Raw genomic sequence first — 15,415 nt, 5'->3', positions numbered from 1 at the left:
TGTGATCCACACAGTTGAAAGCTTTGGCATAGTCAATAAAGCAGAAATAGATGTTTTTCTGGAACTCTCTTGCTTTTTCCATGATCCAGCAGATGTTGGCAATTTGATCTCTGGTTCCTCTGCCTTTTCTAAATCCAGCTTGAACATCTGGAAGTTTATGGTTTACATACTGTTGAAGACTCACTTGGAGAATTTTGAGCATTACTTTACTAGCATGTGAGATGAGTGCAGTTGTGCGGTAGTTTGAGCAGTCTTTGGTATTGCCTTTCTTAGGGACTGAAATGAAAACAGACCTTTTCCAGTCCTGTGGCCACCGCTGAGTTTTCCAAAGTTGCTGGTATATTGAGTGCAACACTTTCACAGCATCATCTTTTTAGGATTTGAAATAGCTCAACTGGAATTCCATCACATCCACTAGCTTTGTTCATAGTGATGCTTACTAAGGCCCACTTGACTTCACATTCCAGGATGTCTGGCTCTAGGTGAGTGATCACATCATAATTATCTGGGTCGTGAAGATCTTTTTTGTACAGTTCTTCTGTGTCTTCTTGCCACCTGTTCTTAAGATCTTCTGCCTCTGTTAGGTCCATACCATTTGTGTCCTTTATTGAGCCCATCTTTGCATGAAATGTTCCCTTGGTATCTCTAATTTCTTGAAGAGATCTCTAGTTTTTCCCAGTCTATTGTTTTCCTCTGTTTCTTTGCATTGATCGCTGAGGAAGGATTTCTTATCTCTCCTTGCTATTCTTTGGAACTCTGCATTCAAATGGGTGTATCTTTCCTTTTCTCCTTTGCTTTTTGCTTCTCTTCTTTTCACAGCTATTTGTAAGCCTCCTCAGACAGCTATTTTGCTTTTTTGCATTTCTTTTTCTTGGGTATAGTCTTGATCCCTGTCTCCTGTACAATGTCACAAACCTCTGTCCATAGTTCATCAGGCTCTCTGTCTATTAGATCTAGTCCCTTAAATCTATTTCTCACTTCCACTGTATAACCATTAGGGATTTGATTTAGGTCATACTTGAATGATCTAGTGGTTTTCCCTACTTTCTTCAATTTAAGTCTGAATTTGGCAATAAAGAGTTCATGATCTGAGCCAAAGCCAGCTCCCAGTCTTGTTTTTGCTGATAAAAGAATATAATCAATCTGATTTTGGTATTGACCATCTGGTGATGTCCATGCATAGAGTCGTCTCTTGTGTTGCTGGAAGAGGGTGTTTGCAATGATCAGTATGTTCTCTTGGCAAAACTCTATTAGCCTTCTCCCTGCTTCGTTCCGTACTCCAAGGCCAAATTTGCCTGTTCCTCTGGGTGTTTCTTGACTTCCTACTTTTGCATTCCAGTCCCTTATAGTGAAATGGACAGTTTTTTGGGGTGTCAATTCTAGAAGGTCTTGTAGGTCTTCATAGAATTGTTCAACTTCAGCTTCATCAGCTTTACTGGTTGGGGCATAGATTTGGATTACCGTGAATTTGAATGGTTTGCCATGGAAATGAACAGAGATCATGCCTTTGTTTTTAAGACTGCACCGAAGTACTGCATTTTGGACTCTTGTTGACTACGACATTTCTTCTAAGGGATTCTTGCCCACAGTAGTAGATATCATGGTCATCTGAGTTAAATTCACCCATTCCCGTCCATTTTAGTTCGCTGATTCCTAAAATGTTGACGTTCACTCTTGCTATCTCCTTTTTGACCACTTCCAATTTGCCTTGATTCATGGACCTAACATTCCAGGTTCCTATGCAATATTGCTCTTTATAGCATCAGACCTTGCTTCCATCACCAGTCACATCCACAACTGGGTGTTGTTTTTACTTTGGCTCCATCCCTTCATTCTTTCTGAAGTTATTTCTCCTCTTATCTCCAGTAGTATATTGGGCACCTACCAACCTGGGGAGTTCATCTTTCAGTGTCCTATCTTTTTGCCTTTTCATACTGTTCCTGGGGTTCTCAAGGAAAGAATACTGAAGTGGTTTGCCATTCCCTTCTCCAGTGGACCATATTCTGTCAGAACTCTCCACCATGACCCACCTGTCTTGGGTGGCCCCATGGGCATGGCTCATAGTTTCATGGAGTTAGACAAGGCTGTGGTCAATGTGATTAGATTGGTGAGTTTTCTGTGACTGTGTTTTTCAGTTTGTCGGCCCTCTGATGGAGAAGTATAAGACTTCATACAGATCATCCCCAAACATCTCGCCTCCCTGAGATGTGCTGCCTCCTGACAAAGAACTGAAGGCAAGCCGCATTTGCTTAGAAGACCCAATGCAGTGTGCCATCTGGCTGTGCACAGTTAAAAAAGAGGTTTCTGCATATAACGATGTATAGCGCTGCCATCATAAATCAATGCTACATCACATCAGACAAGAGAAAGAACTTGTTAGTAATATATTCTAATCCACAGTTATAACACACTGCAAATTATTGTGTGTGCAGATATGATTTGGAATGGCAGTACCTTGAGAAACATACTGCATGAAGTTGATGTATTTGCATTGACAGTGTCATATGGATAAAGAAAAAGTTATATCAACAATTAATTTTCATCCCTATGGAAAGTTTTGGCCTCTGTGGGACACTTAAAGAGCCATATGGGAAGCAATATAACAGAAGTTTAAAACATGGACTCTGCGGCCAGACTCCCTAGGCTAAAACATCAGTTTAATCATCCACTGTTGTGAGACCATAATCAAATTAGTTCTGTTTCTCTGTTTCCTCATCTGTAAAACAGGAATAATCATAATACTTACATCACAGGGCTGTCATGAGGATTAAATGAGCTATATTTGTAAAGCACTTAAACAGAGATATTTAAGTGTTTATTAAATTAAGTGCCACACAGTTATTCAACAGCTCCACAAGGAGCTAAAAGCAGTCACACTGCTTGTACTGATAGCAAAAGCTTAAATCGGGCTGGTGAGGACACACAGAAGATAAAATGACGCATCACCCAGTGGGTATGAGATCTGAAAAATGCTGCCAAACATTAGATTAAATATAGACATTAAAATGCTGGACTCAGAGCATCCAGTATCTTCTCAAGCTTGGCGCTAAAATACTCCTGAACGTGCTTTAACATTCCTGCGCACTTAACTGAGGCTCCAGACCAAGCCTAGCCTCTGTGTGACCTTGGAAAACCTTCTAAACTCTCTCTGGATCTTTTGAAAAGCGTTGATGATCAGACTACCCGTTTGAACGCTAAGGCCCAACTCTGATAGTCCCAGGAAGGTGGCCACCTGATCCCTAAGAAAAATATGAAATAAAAAGGAGAAAAAGTAATAGATGTTTTAATAGAATTTCAAACAAATAGGTTGCTGGGTTGTACAGAAAGCAAGCCCTCCTCCTTTCCCTTATCTTCAGGACAAAGACAAAAAGAGAAAACAAAGCCATTAGGCTTTCCCTCCTATTCCACTTGAATAAAAAAGCAGTCAAGAACAGCCACCACATTCCAGGACCACTGGGAGGAGGTTGTCTTGGGTCTCAGCTCCAACTCTGATGCTTTAGTGTAGTATACACTCCTGAGAGGTCTCTCAGAAAGACTTGTTAATAAATGCAGGGCCACCCCAGAAACAAAGATGGTTGCAAAACTTTATAAATATATTAACTGCTAAATCTGTATACTTTAAAAGGGTTGCATGAGACTTCTATCTCAGCAAAAAATGGGGGAAGGGCAGGTCCACTGTGGTAATAAAGTTTCCTATGACTATCCAGTAGTCTGCTTTCTCTTATCAGTAATAGAAGGAAGTAGGGAGATTAAAGTCTTTCTGTCAACAGCTCTTGATAATGAGAAGGCTGGGATGACATTTCAAACTGCCTATACAGGGTGGCCAAAAAGTCTGGAAACGTAGAGGAAGAGGATAAAGGTCCTGCTCTCAAAGGGAAATTATCTGCACAGAAAATAAGAGTAACCAGTAGGAAGGGGCCTCCTGATAACAAGCTGGTTCCACTGCATGGAGGGCTGGCCAGGCCTCTAGCTGTCTTTGGCTCCAACACGCCGCCAAGACCTGGCAGGAAGCCAGGAGCACCTCAGCCCCACCCACATATTTCCCAAGGTAGTGAGCCATGAGAAAAGCTGGGAAGACAGACGAGCTTTCCCAAATTTTATTTCTGCACCCTGCAGCCTCTTGGTCAACCAAGCTTGACCATTGTTGGCCACCCAACAGGGACCATTAAATAGCACAATCTGATGGCCCAAGGAGATGAAGCGGCAGGAGTGAACACGGAAAGGTGAGAAAGAAAGGGATTAGCAATAGTTTGGCGGGATCACTAATTCCTTCCAGAGATCACAGCAGCCAGAATGACCTTAAGAATGTAAATCTTCACGTCACCTCTTATTTCGAACCCATCCAAGGCAGTCAGAAAACATGCAAATTCCCCACAACTACCTGAAATAACCTGCACACTGGACGTGTCAGCCAGTAGCCGTGGCTGGCTGACACGTGCCCCCTCTGGCCCTCCTTCGCCCCTCTTCCCTCTCAGAGCTCCCAGTGCACCAGTGCCTCCAGGGCCTGGCGCACATTGCTTCCCCCTCCAGGGTCTGCTCTCAGCTGGCACCTTCCCATCCATCAAGTCTTAACTCCAATAGTAGCTCAGATGAGTAATCTGCAGGGGTCCCTGCTGTTAGCCTCTCCCACAGCTCCCTGTGGGTGCTCTGTGGAGGACTCACCGCACGGTCACTATTTCATTATTTACTGCAGTTTACTATGTGGTCTATCCGTGCACAGATGGGGACTATGTCCGCCTTAGTCCCTGTGTATCTGAGATGCTGCCACGGTGCATGGGTAGCATTTGGTGTTTGCTTAATATTACTAGATGAACCTGTATTTAAAAAAAAAACAACACTCTGGCTGGCAAGAATTCCATCGGACGAGAACAATTAGAGTGATGGCAGATCACATCTTGAGTAACGCTGATTTAGGTGCTACGAATAGCACCATTTGCAAGGACTTTCTTTCTGACAATTACACCGTCACATTGGTTAAGCAATGAACAGACTTATTAGGCTAATGTAACAGTGATTGCCTCAAGTGTTTCCTAACTGGGGGTCTGTATGCTTTATTGTGCTTACAGTCTCCTTGAATCTCTTTCATAAAGCAGAGGCCAGGTGGGCCTCTAGACCCTCCCCAGGGTCTGCGGGCCATTCTTCCACCCCTTCAATCCCCCTCTTCAAGTATATTAAGCACAAGCTACACTGCTGCTTTATACTGGGGCTTCTCAGCATGACCTTTAAAAATGAGACTCCTTTAAAAATTCCAAAACCCATGTTGCACCTGAGAGTAATTACATCATAATCTTCAGGGGCAGGGCCCAGGAATCAGTCATTTTTAAGGCTCCTCAGATACTTCCAGTGGGCAGTCTTAGGGAAGAATCTAAGCACCCACAGAGACCAACCTTCACTTAATGATACAGAATCCTGTATTCATTTTAAATGAGAGTCCCTTGGACAGCAAGATCAAATCAGTCAATCCTAAAGGAAATCAACCCTGAATATTCACTGGAAGGACTGATGCTGAACCTCCAATACTTTGGCCACCTGATGCAAAGAGCTGACTCATTGGAAAAGACCCTGGAGCCAGGAAAGATTGAAGGCAGGAAGAGAAGGGGGTGACAGAGGATGAGATGGTTGGATGGCGTCACCAACTCAATGAACATGACTTTGAGCGAATTCTGTGAGATAGTGAAGGACAGGGAGGCCTGATGTGCTGTAGTCCACGGGGTCACAAAGAGTCATATACCAATTTAGTGACTGAACAACCATGTTCATTTTAAAAGTAAGAGTTGGATCTACCAAAAGGAAACACCCTATGAACAAATACTAATAGATGTAGGTACTCATCAATTATTCCCTGAATTTTTATTTAAGTCATTAAAACCCTTTTATTAGATTTCTAATACTCATCACTCCTGTTAAAATGTACTACAAATGTCACTTTGCCTCAGAGTACTCAGATAGAAAAGAAAATAAAGTGTGTCTACTTGATGAATAGAGAAATTCTAAAATATATAAAGCCCATTTACCTCAGAAATATGATCATGTCTACCATTTCAAAGAATTCCTAGGGACATTTAGCTTCTTCTAAATAAAAACAGCCAATAATATTCAATGGACTATGTAGAAAATGAATTAAAAAATGACTTTAAACAAATGATAAAACTTAAATTGACTCACTTGAAATTACTTTAAAATATGACTTTAAAAATGGCTAGAATTAATTCAGTAGGCCAAGGAAAAGCTTGTCCAAGCTCTGTCTGCCTTTAGTCACATCCACTTCCATATACACAGGTCTACACACCCTACCGAGAAACAGATTTTTACTTTTCTAAAGCCTATACCAAAGATCTAATCACACCAACAGACAAGGTTATGGTTCTCACAAGATTATACATCAAATGGCACTGATGTGGAGAAAACATTTTTTAAGCTCTGCGGTATTTTTAAAGAGCCATAGTCTCTGCTAGTTTAAAACAATTCAAGCAGCTTTTTTAAACCTTACAAAAGTGTTCCCCAGAGACAAGCGTTTGGTCCCTGAGTCGGGAAGAACCCCTGGAGGAAGAAATGGCAAATGTTTCCAGTATTCTTGCCTGGAAAAATTCCACGGATAGAGGAGGCTGGCAGGCTACAGTCCATGGGGTCACAAAGAGCAGGACTGAGCATGCACAGGAGATAATTTTTCATTGATCTGAAAGTCAATCCAGTTTTTCTGGTCGGTCTTCACCATTTGGCATACACAAACAATATGTATGGTACTTTAGCACATAATGCTGGGGCTGCTGCTGCTGCTGCTAAGTCGTTTCAGTCGTGTCCGACTCTGTGCAACCCCATAGACGGCAGCCTACCAGGCTCCTCCGTCCACGGGATTCTCCAGGCAAGAACACTTGAGTGGGTTGCCATTTCCTTCTCCAATGCTGGGGAGGATCTCCAAATTCAAAACCAAGTAGTAGCCTATCTGTAGCTAGATTTTCTGGAGCCACTAAGAGTCTGTACCTGACTAATTCAGTAACTACTACTTAGGCACTTTCGATTTAACTGTTCAAGTCAGAACTAACATTTTCCTAAAACACATTTCCACTTTCTAGTCACATATTAAATTCTAGCCAGGTCTATGATAGACAAGGTGTAATCATGTATTATTGGTGTCTTAGTCTTCCAGCTGAAATTTTTTTCCTTTATTTTTATCTTTATGGTTGAGGAAAGTTGTAGAGACCAACTCAATGAAAGTAAAACCCATCAGAGTTCTCAGGAACAGCTGTAGAGTAAAACAAAATTCATTTAAGGGAAAGAATAATTCCTATTTCAATGAATGGGGAAAAATGAAATTGGACAATATTTTAAAATTAAACACACTGTAGAGTAAATCTGAATTAAGTGAAAGTGAAGTCGCTCAGTCGTGTCTGACTCTGCGACCTGTGGACTGTAGCCCACCAAGCTCCTCCGTCCATGGGATTCTCCAGGCAAGAATACTGGAGTGGGTTGCCATTTCCTTCTCCAGCTCCAAATGATGGGGTTTTACTATGTACATAAATATAAGGTGAAATGCACATTTAAATAACTATTAGGGAGAAGGAATCCACTCTCTGTATGAGTTTCCCTGGAGGCTCAATGGTAAAGAATTTGCCTGCCAATGTAGGAGAGGTGGGTTCCATCCCTGGTAAGGGAAGATCCCCTGGAGAAGGAAATGGCAACCCACTCCAGTATTCTTGCCTGGAGAACCCCAAAGACAGAAAAGGGTGGTGGGTTACAGTCCATGGGGTTGCAAAGAACCAGACATGACTTAGCAACTAATACAACAATAATCCACTCTCTGTACCCGGTGAGATCTCTGCAAAAGTAAAGGTCCACTATGTTCTACCTTTCACTTATGGAGCTGTTAGAAGGCACACACCCTGCCACTATAAGCTGATGAAACATACATTTTGGCTAGTCATCAGGAAATCAGATGTCAAGTTAAGCCTCTAAAATGTGTAACCTTAAGCGGTGAGTTACTCCTCTCTGGTCCTTTGACCACTCTTCCTGGAAAATGGGGATGTGAAGTAACTAGGACCACTCTGGATGGGGGAAGGGGAGGAAGGGACAGTTGCAGGGAGAGTCACTTACGAGACGTAGGCTGGGTAACCAAATCCTATCAGGTTGCAGAGGAGAGAGGCTCCATAACCGAACACCAGGTACAACGCCAGCAGCCCGATGACACCTGGAGACGCGAGGACAGAAGTGGGTCGGGTGGCACGCTGCAGCCGCAGCCCCCGCCCACAGCGCACTGCTTGGCTCGTTCTAGGCGATGGAGAAAAACAAACCGCACCACTGCAGGGCCTGCGCCTTCGCAGGGCTTTGCCTCGGGTCTGAGGATACCCGGCAGGCCTCCTATCTGTGCCCTTCCTTCCACTATCCTCCCCTCAAGGGGCACACCAGCTGGAGGAGCCGTTTCTTTCCTTCCCCGAGGGTCTAGAGAAGTCGGGATTCCCTGGCCGGCCCGCAGCCCCTCCGCTCCCGCGGGGACACCCCTTCCCGGCCCCGAGCCTGGCGAGTACCCGGTGTTCCGCCACGGGCACCGCGCGCCCTCCCGTAGGGGCTGCGCCGCTCCGCGCCAGCCCTGCGCTCCGCCACTGCGCTTGGCGTCTGGCCGCGGGGCAGACACGTCAGCGTCAGCGGTCCCTGCGCCCGGCGCCCTGGGCGCCCCTTCGCCGGGCGGCTCTGGCCTGTCCAGGCAGCCAGTCCCGTCCCTGAAGGTGCCCGCCGCTCGCCCCCATCTGTCACCGACCCCGCGGTCCCCGTGGGCCTTCCCGGCAGCGGATGAGACAGCTGCCCCCGGTCCAGGCGGGGCAGGACCCCGCGGGCACCGGCCCTGCACTCACCGAGCGCGATGAAGCTCCGGTTCACGCCGGTCTTGGCCTCGATCTTGGCCAGGAGGTCAGTCATGCAGTTCTTCTGGTGCAGGAACTGGTCGAACCTCTGCCTCATGGCTGCAGACATGGCGGGGACCGTCGCGCTCCGCCTGGTGCTGTTCCTGGTGCCGGTGGCCGCAGAGCGAGGTGACTGCGCCGGGGCGGCGGGGCGGGCGACTGACGCGTCCCCGGCGGTTCTGCGCAGCCCCGCTCCGGCCCCGCCCGCCCGCTGCCCGCCCCTCTCGCGCCCGGGCGCCGCGCCCGGCGCCACACCCTGGGCTGCGGCCGGGCGCCCGCGGCTCCCTGCCCGGCGGCCGCCCCTCCGCCCCCACCTCTGTTAACTGAGTGAGCCCCTTTCAGAAATCGGACTGGACAGAAGGACAGAAGGAAAGTGGAGGCAGGCGGCCTTGTTGCTGCCACCTACAAAGTAGGAGGACTGGTTTGATGGACCTACACTGCTGTGTTATATCTACTAACACATTTTCCACTTAAAAATTGAAATGCACGACCAACCCCCAAGAACTGTTTGATTGCAGACCTGCTTTTTCTTTCATGGCCGGTACTCGGCATAGCTTTTCTTACTTACAGATAACAGTCTTTTTGAAAAAACCCTTGAAGAAACAAGACACCCTACTCTGGGGACACCATTTCCAAGAAAAGTACTGCACAACTTAAACCATTTCATGGTGGGCTTGGCATTCGCTCGATCTCTGATACCACGGAAATGTTTCTAGCCTCAGAGACAGTAACGTTTGCTTGCCTTGTGGTTGTCTAGTCGCTCAGTCATTGTCCGACTCTTTGCGACCCTATGGACTGTAGCCCGCCAGGCTACTCTGTCCACAGGAATTTGCCAGGCAAGAATACCAGAGTGAGTTGTGATTTCCTACTCCAAGGGATCTTCCTGACTCAAGCATTAAACTCCTGAGCCATCAGGGAAGCCCCGTTCTTGCCTAGAAGCAAAATTACTCTGGAGAAAATAGGTCCAAGTCTTAGGGCAGGACTTCGCTTTTCTTCCTTCAGAAGGTCCGGCTCCTGCTCTTCATCCACCTAAATATAAGCTCTTTTTATGGCTCCTATGGCACCCCTAGGAATGGTGACAAGGAGGCAATGGCACCCCACTCCAGTACTCTTGCCTGGAAAATCCCATGGACGGAGGAGCCTGGTAGGCTGCAGTCCATGGGGTCGCTAAGGGTCTGACACGACTGAGCGACTTCACTTTCACTTTCACTTTCATGCATTGGAGAAGGAAATGGCAACCCACTCCAGTGTTCTTGCCTGGAGAATCCCAGGGACGGTGGAGCCTGATGGGCTGCCTTCTATGGAGTCGCACAGAGTCGGACACAACTGAAGCGACTTAACAGCAGCAGTAGCATGTTAATTCAGGAAACTCCCTTGGAAAGTAGTCTTTCTGACTCCTGTGACCTGTACCCTGCTGCAGAGTTTTCCTTGTTGCTTAAGCTTCAACGTTTCCCCATCCCTTACAGACCAGAGCTACGATTCCTTAGGAAAGCATTCACCGGCCCCCAACATTCTCTCTTCACCCTCTTTCAAACTGCCTTCCACTTCCACGAAAAGCTCCCTTGCCCATTCTTAGGCTTTTCCTTTTATGCTAATTCTCCTTCCTCTTTTCTTCCCCAGATCTTAGCTCAGTTCTCTCACTAGTCCCATCACTACCCAGCCAAATCAGTGACCAAATTAAACAAACAAAAAGCAAATATATAATAAGATTACTGTGATTACCATCCTGCTGAGGTGTCCATTTCTGTCTTTCTACCTATGGACAATTCTCAGTGTGGCAGCTACTCGGGTCTTTCTAAATTGTGGGTCAATTTGTGCTGTCTTTTTGCTCTTAACCCTCCAGTAGTTTCTGTTGATGGAAAGAATGGCCTCAAAGTTACAGGTGGTATGTGTATGGTTCATCCTTCTCCCTTCTGATCTCATCTCGTATTGTGTGCTTCCTAGCTGTGCTTCAAACAAGCTGAGCACTCTCCCGCCCCGGAGCTCTCACTTTCCTTCTACCTCAGTGGTCCTCAACCAGCAGTGATTCTGTTCCCCCAGGACATGTGACAATGTCTGGAGACATCTTTGCTTGTAAGACAGGTGGTCACAACTAGGGTGGCAGATGCTACTCAATTGCAAAAAGCATCTAGCAGGGATGCTGCTAAACATCCTGCAATGCACAGGTCAGGCCCCCATAAAGAAAAATCCAGCCCCAAATGTCAGTAGTGCTGAAGTGGGGAAGCCCTTCTCTATCTAAAACCTCCAGATAAGCGCTTATGTCTTCTCCCATTCATCAGGTCCTTGCTCAAATGATGAATCTATAAGGTCCCCTCTGATCCAGAATTGCAGCCCTAACACTCTCTAACCTGTGTCTTGCTTTTGCTTTTTTGTTCTACAAGACTGACTACTCTCTGACATTCTATGTTCTACTTTTTGTATTTTTTTTCTTCCCCCTCTAAATTATGAGATCCACAAAATGGGGTGTTTTGGGCTGTTTTCTTTATGTCTGTATCTCAGACCCCTAGAATAGTACCTGATACTTAATAGGTGTTCAGTAACAATTTGTTGAATTAATGAATATCTAACATGCATTGTGCTACTAAGTATTCTAAGTGTTTCATGCACGGATTCACATAATTCTCATGACAGCATAGGGTAGATACTGTTTTATCCTCATTTAAAGGAGGGAAATGAGGCATACCATACCACTTCACTGCCATTATTAGAGTGGTATCATCTGCATAGCTGAGGTTGTTGATATTTCTCCCTTGATTCCAGCTTGTGATTCATCCAATGTACTGCTGATATGGGTCAGATAGTGTCTTCAAAAAAGATAAGCTGGAGTGATAATCTCCTTCTCATTTGGAGGTAAGATCTTTATAAAGGTAGTAAATTAAGATGAGTTTATCTGGGTGAGCTCTAATCCAGTATGACTAGTGTACTTATAAAATGAGGAAATTTGGATGAGATAGAGACAGACATCGACAGAGGAAATACAAGGTGAAGACACATGGGGAGAAGCCAGACTTCTACAAGCCACAAAGAGAGACCTGCCCTCATAGATCTCGAAGGAAACCAGCTCTACCAACACCTGATCCTGGCCATCTGGCGTCCGAACTGTGAGACAATACATGTCTTTCATTGAAGACAGGCAGTTTCTGGGACTTTGTTACAGCAGCCCTAACCGATACAACTGGCTACCAGATTAACTGAATTTTAAGTTTTTAGCCAGTTGTGAATTTAATTTCCTAAGTAAATACAGTAATTACTCATTTGTCTGGAAGTCAAGGTCATGTTTTTGAGAACTTCAAATGATTCACAATTTGATAGTATTATTATTTTTTAAGCCAAGGAGCAATGTCCTTTAAGTGTTCAAATCAACCTATATTTTTATCTCAACTTTTCATATTGTGTCAACATTTGTAGTATATCAGTTATGCATGACGTATCTAGAAGCATAGTATTCATTTAGAATTCTTTTGTAGAAATTTTTCTACAATTTTCTAAAATTCTAAAATTTTTCCCAATTTTCTATGAAGTTAGATTGCAAGTTTTTCTCTCTTTCATTATAACACTGGCAAGATGAGTCAGCATAGTAAGGCATAGTGTGTGTGTGTGTGTGTGTGTAGCACAGCCTCTGGACGTGGCCTATATGGGTGAAATCCCAGTGTATCATTTAGCTGTGTGACTTTGGTCAAGTTACATAAGCTTTCAGTGCCTCTAGGGGTGACATTAGAATCTATTTCACAGGGTTGTCATGATGATTGAATGAGCTGCTATTTCTAGAATTTTGGGAAGAGTTCCTGATGCCAAAATAAGTGTTTCTTAAATATATATAAATATTTTTTGGCTGCACTGCGTGGCATGCAGGGTCTCTAGTTCCCTGACCAGGGATCGAACCCATACCCACTGCAGGGGAAGTATGGAGTCTTGACCACTGGACCACTGGTAGTCCTTCTTAAGTAATTTAAGAAAGAAAGAAGGACAAACATAACCTGATGCTAAAATTGAGATAAAGGAGTTCATAGTTCTTGCCTTTAGGAAGTTACAGTCAAGTTAGGCAATGTGGGACCCTTAGCTCTTTCAGTCATCACCACAAAGCTTAGACTCTTTCGGGGATAAGAAAAGAGATGCAGAAGATAAGAACTCAGCCTTAGGTCTCAGACCATTCACCTACTCATATTCATGGAGTATATCCTGGATGCCCGATGCTGACAGACCTGAGAACCAGACAGACCAGGTCTCTGTCTGGAAGGCCATGGAGCAGGCTGGCCTGAAGCAGGTTGACTTTGGCAGTTCCTAAGAAGGAAGTCAGGCTAACCTGGGATGATGCAAATGATGTTACTCCACCCTTTTCTGAGCTACAGCACAAAATTCAGCCAGAGACCTATAATCAGGTCACTTTAGTTCTCCACGAGCTGTATCTTCAGGTTAAGATAACTTCTTAACTGCTTGAAGTTATTAATATATTTCTGTTCTACCTCTCATATATGTTAGGAAGAAGTTGCAGTGCATAGTTTGCCTCGTAATCTCTTTGTTACCCTCCCTCCACCGCAAATATGGAGGCGGAACCCTGCATGTTCCTGGATCCTGCCACCCAGGCGGTGGCTAGCCTTCTCAGTCAGGAGACCCTCCGACCCTGTGGACACAGCCCTGTTTGCTCACAACCCCCATCCCTCTGCTGGAGGAGGTTAGTGGTGACATCATCAAAATAAAAAGAGCAAAAGACAAAGGAAACAAAACCTGAGGCACAGACTTTCCAGATGACAGGAGGAAAATGCAGAGGTTTAGTAGAATTTAAGAAAGATTATTGAAAGAAATAAAAAGTGAAGATTATTGTCCTTCATTGAATACATTCGAATTACATTTTATTTGCTTCATTTGTCTTCAGTTCAGTTCAGTCGCTCAGTCATGTCCAACTCTTCCTGACCCCATGAATCGCAGCACGCCAGGCCTCCCTGTCCATCACCAACTCCCGGGGTTCACTCAGACTCACGTCCATAGAGTCAGTGACGCCATCCAGCCATCTCATCCTCAGTCGTCCCCTTCTCCTCCTGCCCCCAATCCCTCCCAGCATCAGAGTCTTTTCCAATGAGTCAACTCTTGACAAGTCAACTCTTGGCATGAGATGGCCAAAGTACTGGAGGTTCAGCTTTAGCATCATTCCTTCCAAAGAAATCCATTTATCTTAATCTTCAACACTTTCTACTGAAAGTATTATGTGTTCCCATTTATCAAACAAGAAATTCAGTCAGTTCAGTCTCTCAGTCGTGTCCGACTCTTTGCAACCCCATGGACTGAAGCACGCCAGGCTTCTCTGTCCATCATCAACTCCCGGAGTTTGCTCAGACTTGAGTCTGTAATGCCATCCAACCATCTCATCCTCTGTCATCCCCTTCTCCTCCCGTCTTCAATCTTTCCCAGCATCAGGGTCTTTGCCAATGAGTCAGTTCTTCACATCAGGTGGCCAAAGTATTGGAGGTTTGGCTTCAGCATCAGTCCTTCCAATGAATATTTAGGACTGGTTTCCTTTAGGATGGACTGGTTGGATCTCCTTGCAGTCCAGGGGACTCTCAAGAGTCTTATCCAACACCACAGCTCAAAAGCATCAATTTTTTGGCTCTCAGCTTTCTTTATAGTCCAACTTTCACATCCATACATGACTACTGGAAAAACCGTAGCTTTGGCTAGATGGACCTTTGTTGGCAAAGTAATGTCTCTGCTATTTAATATGCTGTCTGGGTTGGTCATAGCTTTTCTTCCAAGGAGTAAGCGTCTTTTAATTTCATGGCTGCAGTCACCATCTGCAGTGATTTTGGTGCCCCAAAAGATAAAATCTCTCACTGTTCCCATTGTTTCTCCATCTATTTGCCATGGAATGATGGGACTGGATGCCATCATCTTAGTTTTCTGAATGTTGAGCTTTAAGCCAACTTTTTCATTCTCCTCTTTAACTTTCATCTAGAGGCTCTTCAGTTCCTCTTCACTTTCTGCCATAAGGGTGGTGTCATCTGCATATCTGAGGTTATTGATATTTCTCCCGGCAATCTTGATTCCAGCTTGTGCTTCATCCAGTCCAGCATTTCACATAATGTACTCTGCATATACATTAAATAAGCAGAGTGACAATATACAAAAAGTTGAATTCTAGAAAATAACTTCTCACAAGCGAAAATAAGTCAACCTAGGCATATCCTTTTGTTCATCAAAACACTTATAGTCTGAAATTGAATATCATGTGTCATTGGTATTGCATATGAATCTAGAGATTTTCACTAGGTATAAAATGTGCAGTCCATTTCACCCCTCCAGTTCTCTCATAATGCCTGCACAGGAGATAAATAGAAAATAAGTCACTGGTAAGTTGTTTCTCTATGTTCAAGACCAGTTAGGCCAGTTCTGGACAAACCATGGCATTTGGATTCCATATTGAGATTGTCCACTGACCCTGGGGTCTGTTTCCAACCATAGAGAGCAATCCAGATTTACCTCATAGCCTGCAGGGTGGTGTGCATTTTTTCACTTTTCTTTCCATGTAG

General features: G+C 44.7%; 1 protein-coding gene and 1 long non-coding RNA gene across 2 annotated transcripts in view; one reads left to right on the top strand and one right to left on the bottom strand.

Annotated features, from left to right (window-relative positions):
• The window catches only part of REEP5 (receptor accessory protein 5), a 41,785-nt gene extending 32,697 nt beyond the window's left edge, over positions 1-9,088 (bottom strand). The window contains exons 1-2 of the mRNA XM_055536488.1: positions 8,847-9,088; positions 8,092-8,185 (exon numbers count right to left, since the gene is read on the bottom strand). Of these exons, the coding sequence (XP_055392463.1) occupies positions 8,092-8,185; positions 8,847-8,964 (212 nt within the window). The 5' untranslated portion in view covers positions 8,965-9,088. The remainder of the gene's footprint in view (positions 1-8,091; positions 8,186-8,846) is intronic.
• A 2,765-nt stretch (positions 9,089-11,853) lies between these two features.
• Positions 11,854-13,722, top strand: LOC129620381 (uncharacterized). Its single transcript, XR_008698500.1, has 2 exons — positions 11,854-11,995; positions 13,374-13,722. It is a non-coding gene; the product is annotated as an uncharacterized LOC129620381 (long non-coding RNA).
• The last annotated feature ends 1,693 nt before the right edge of the window (positions 13,723-15,415 follow it).

Source organism: Bubalus kerabau, chromosome 10, assembly GCF_029407905.1.
Source record: "Bubalus kerabau isolate K-KA32 ecotype Philippines breed swamp buffalo chromosome 10, PCC_UOA_SB_1v2, whole genome shotgun sequence".
Classification (NCBI taxonomy): Eukaryota; Metazoa; Chordata; class Mammalia; order Artiodactyla; family Bovidae; genus Bubalus; species Bubalus kerabau.
The sequence above is the reverse complement of the archived record's forward strand: the minus strand, read 5'-3'. Positions and strand labels throughout refer to the sequence as shown.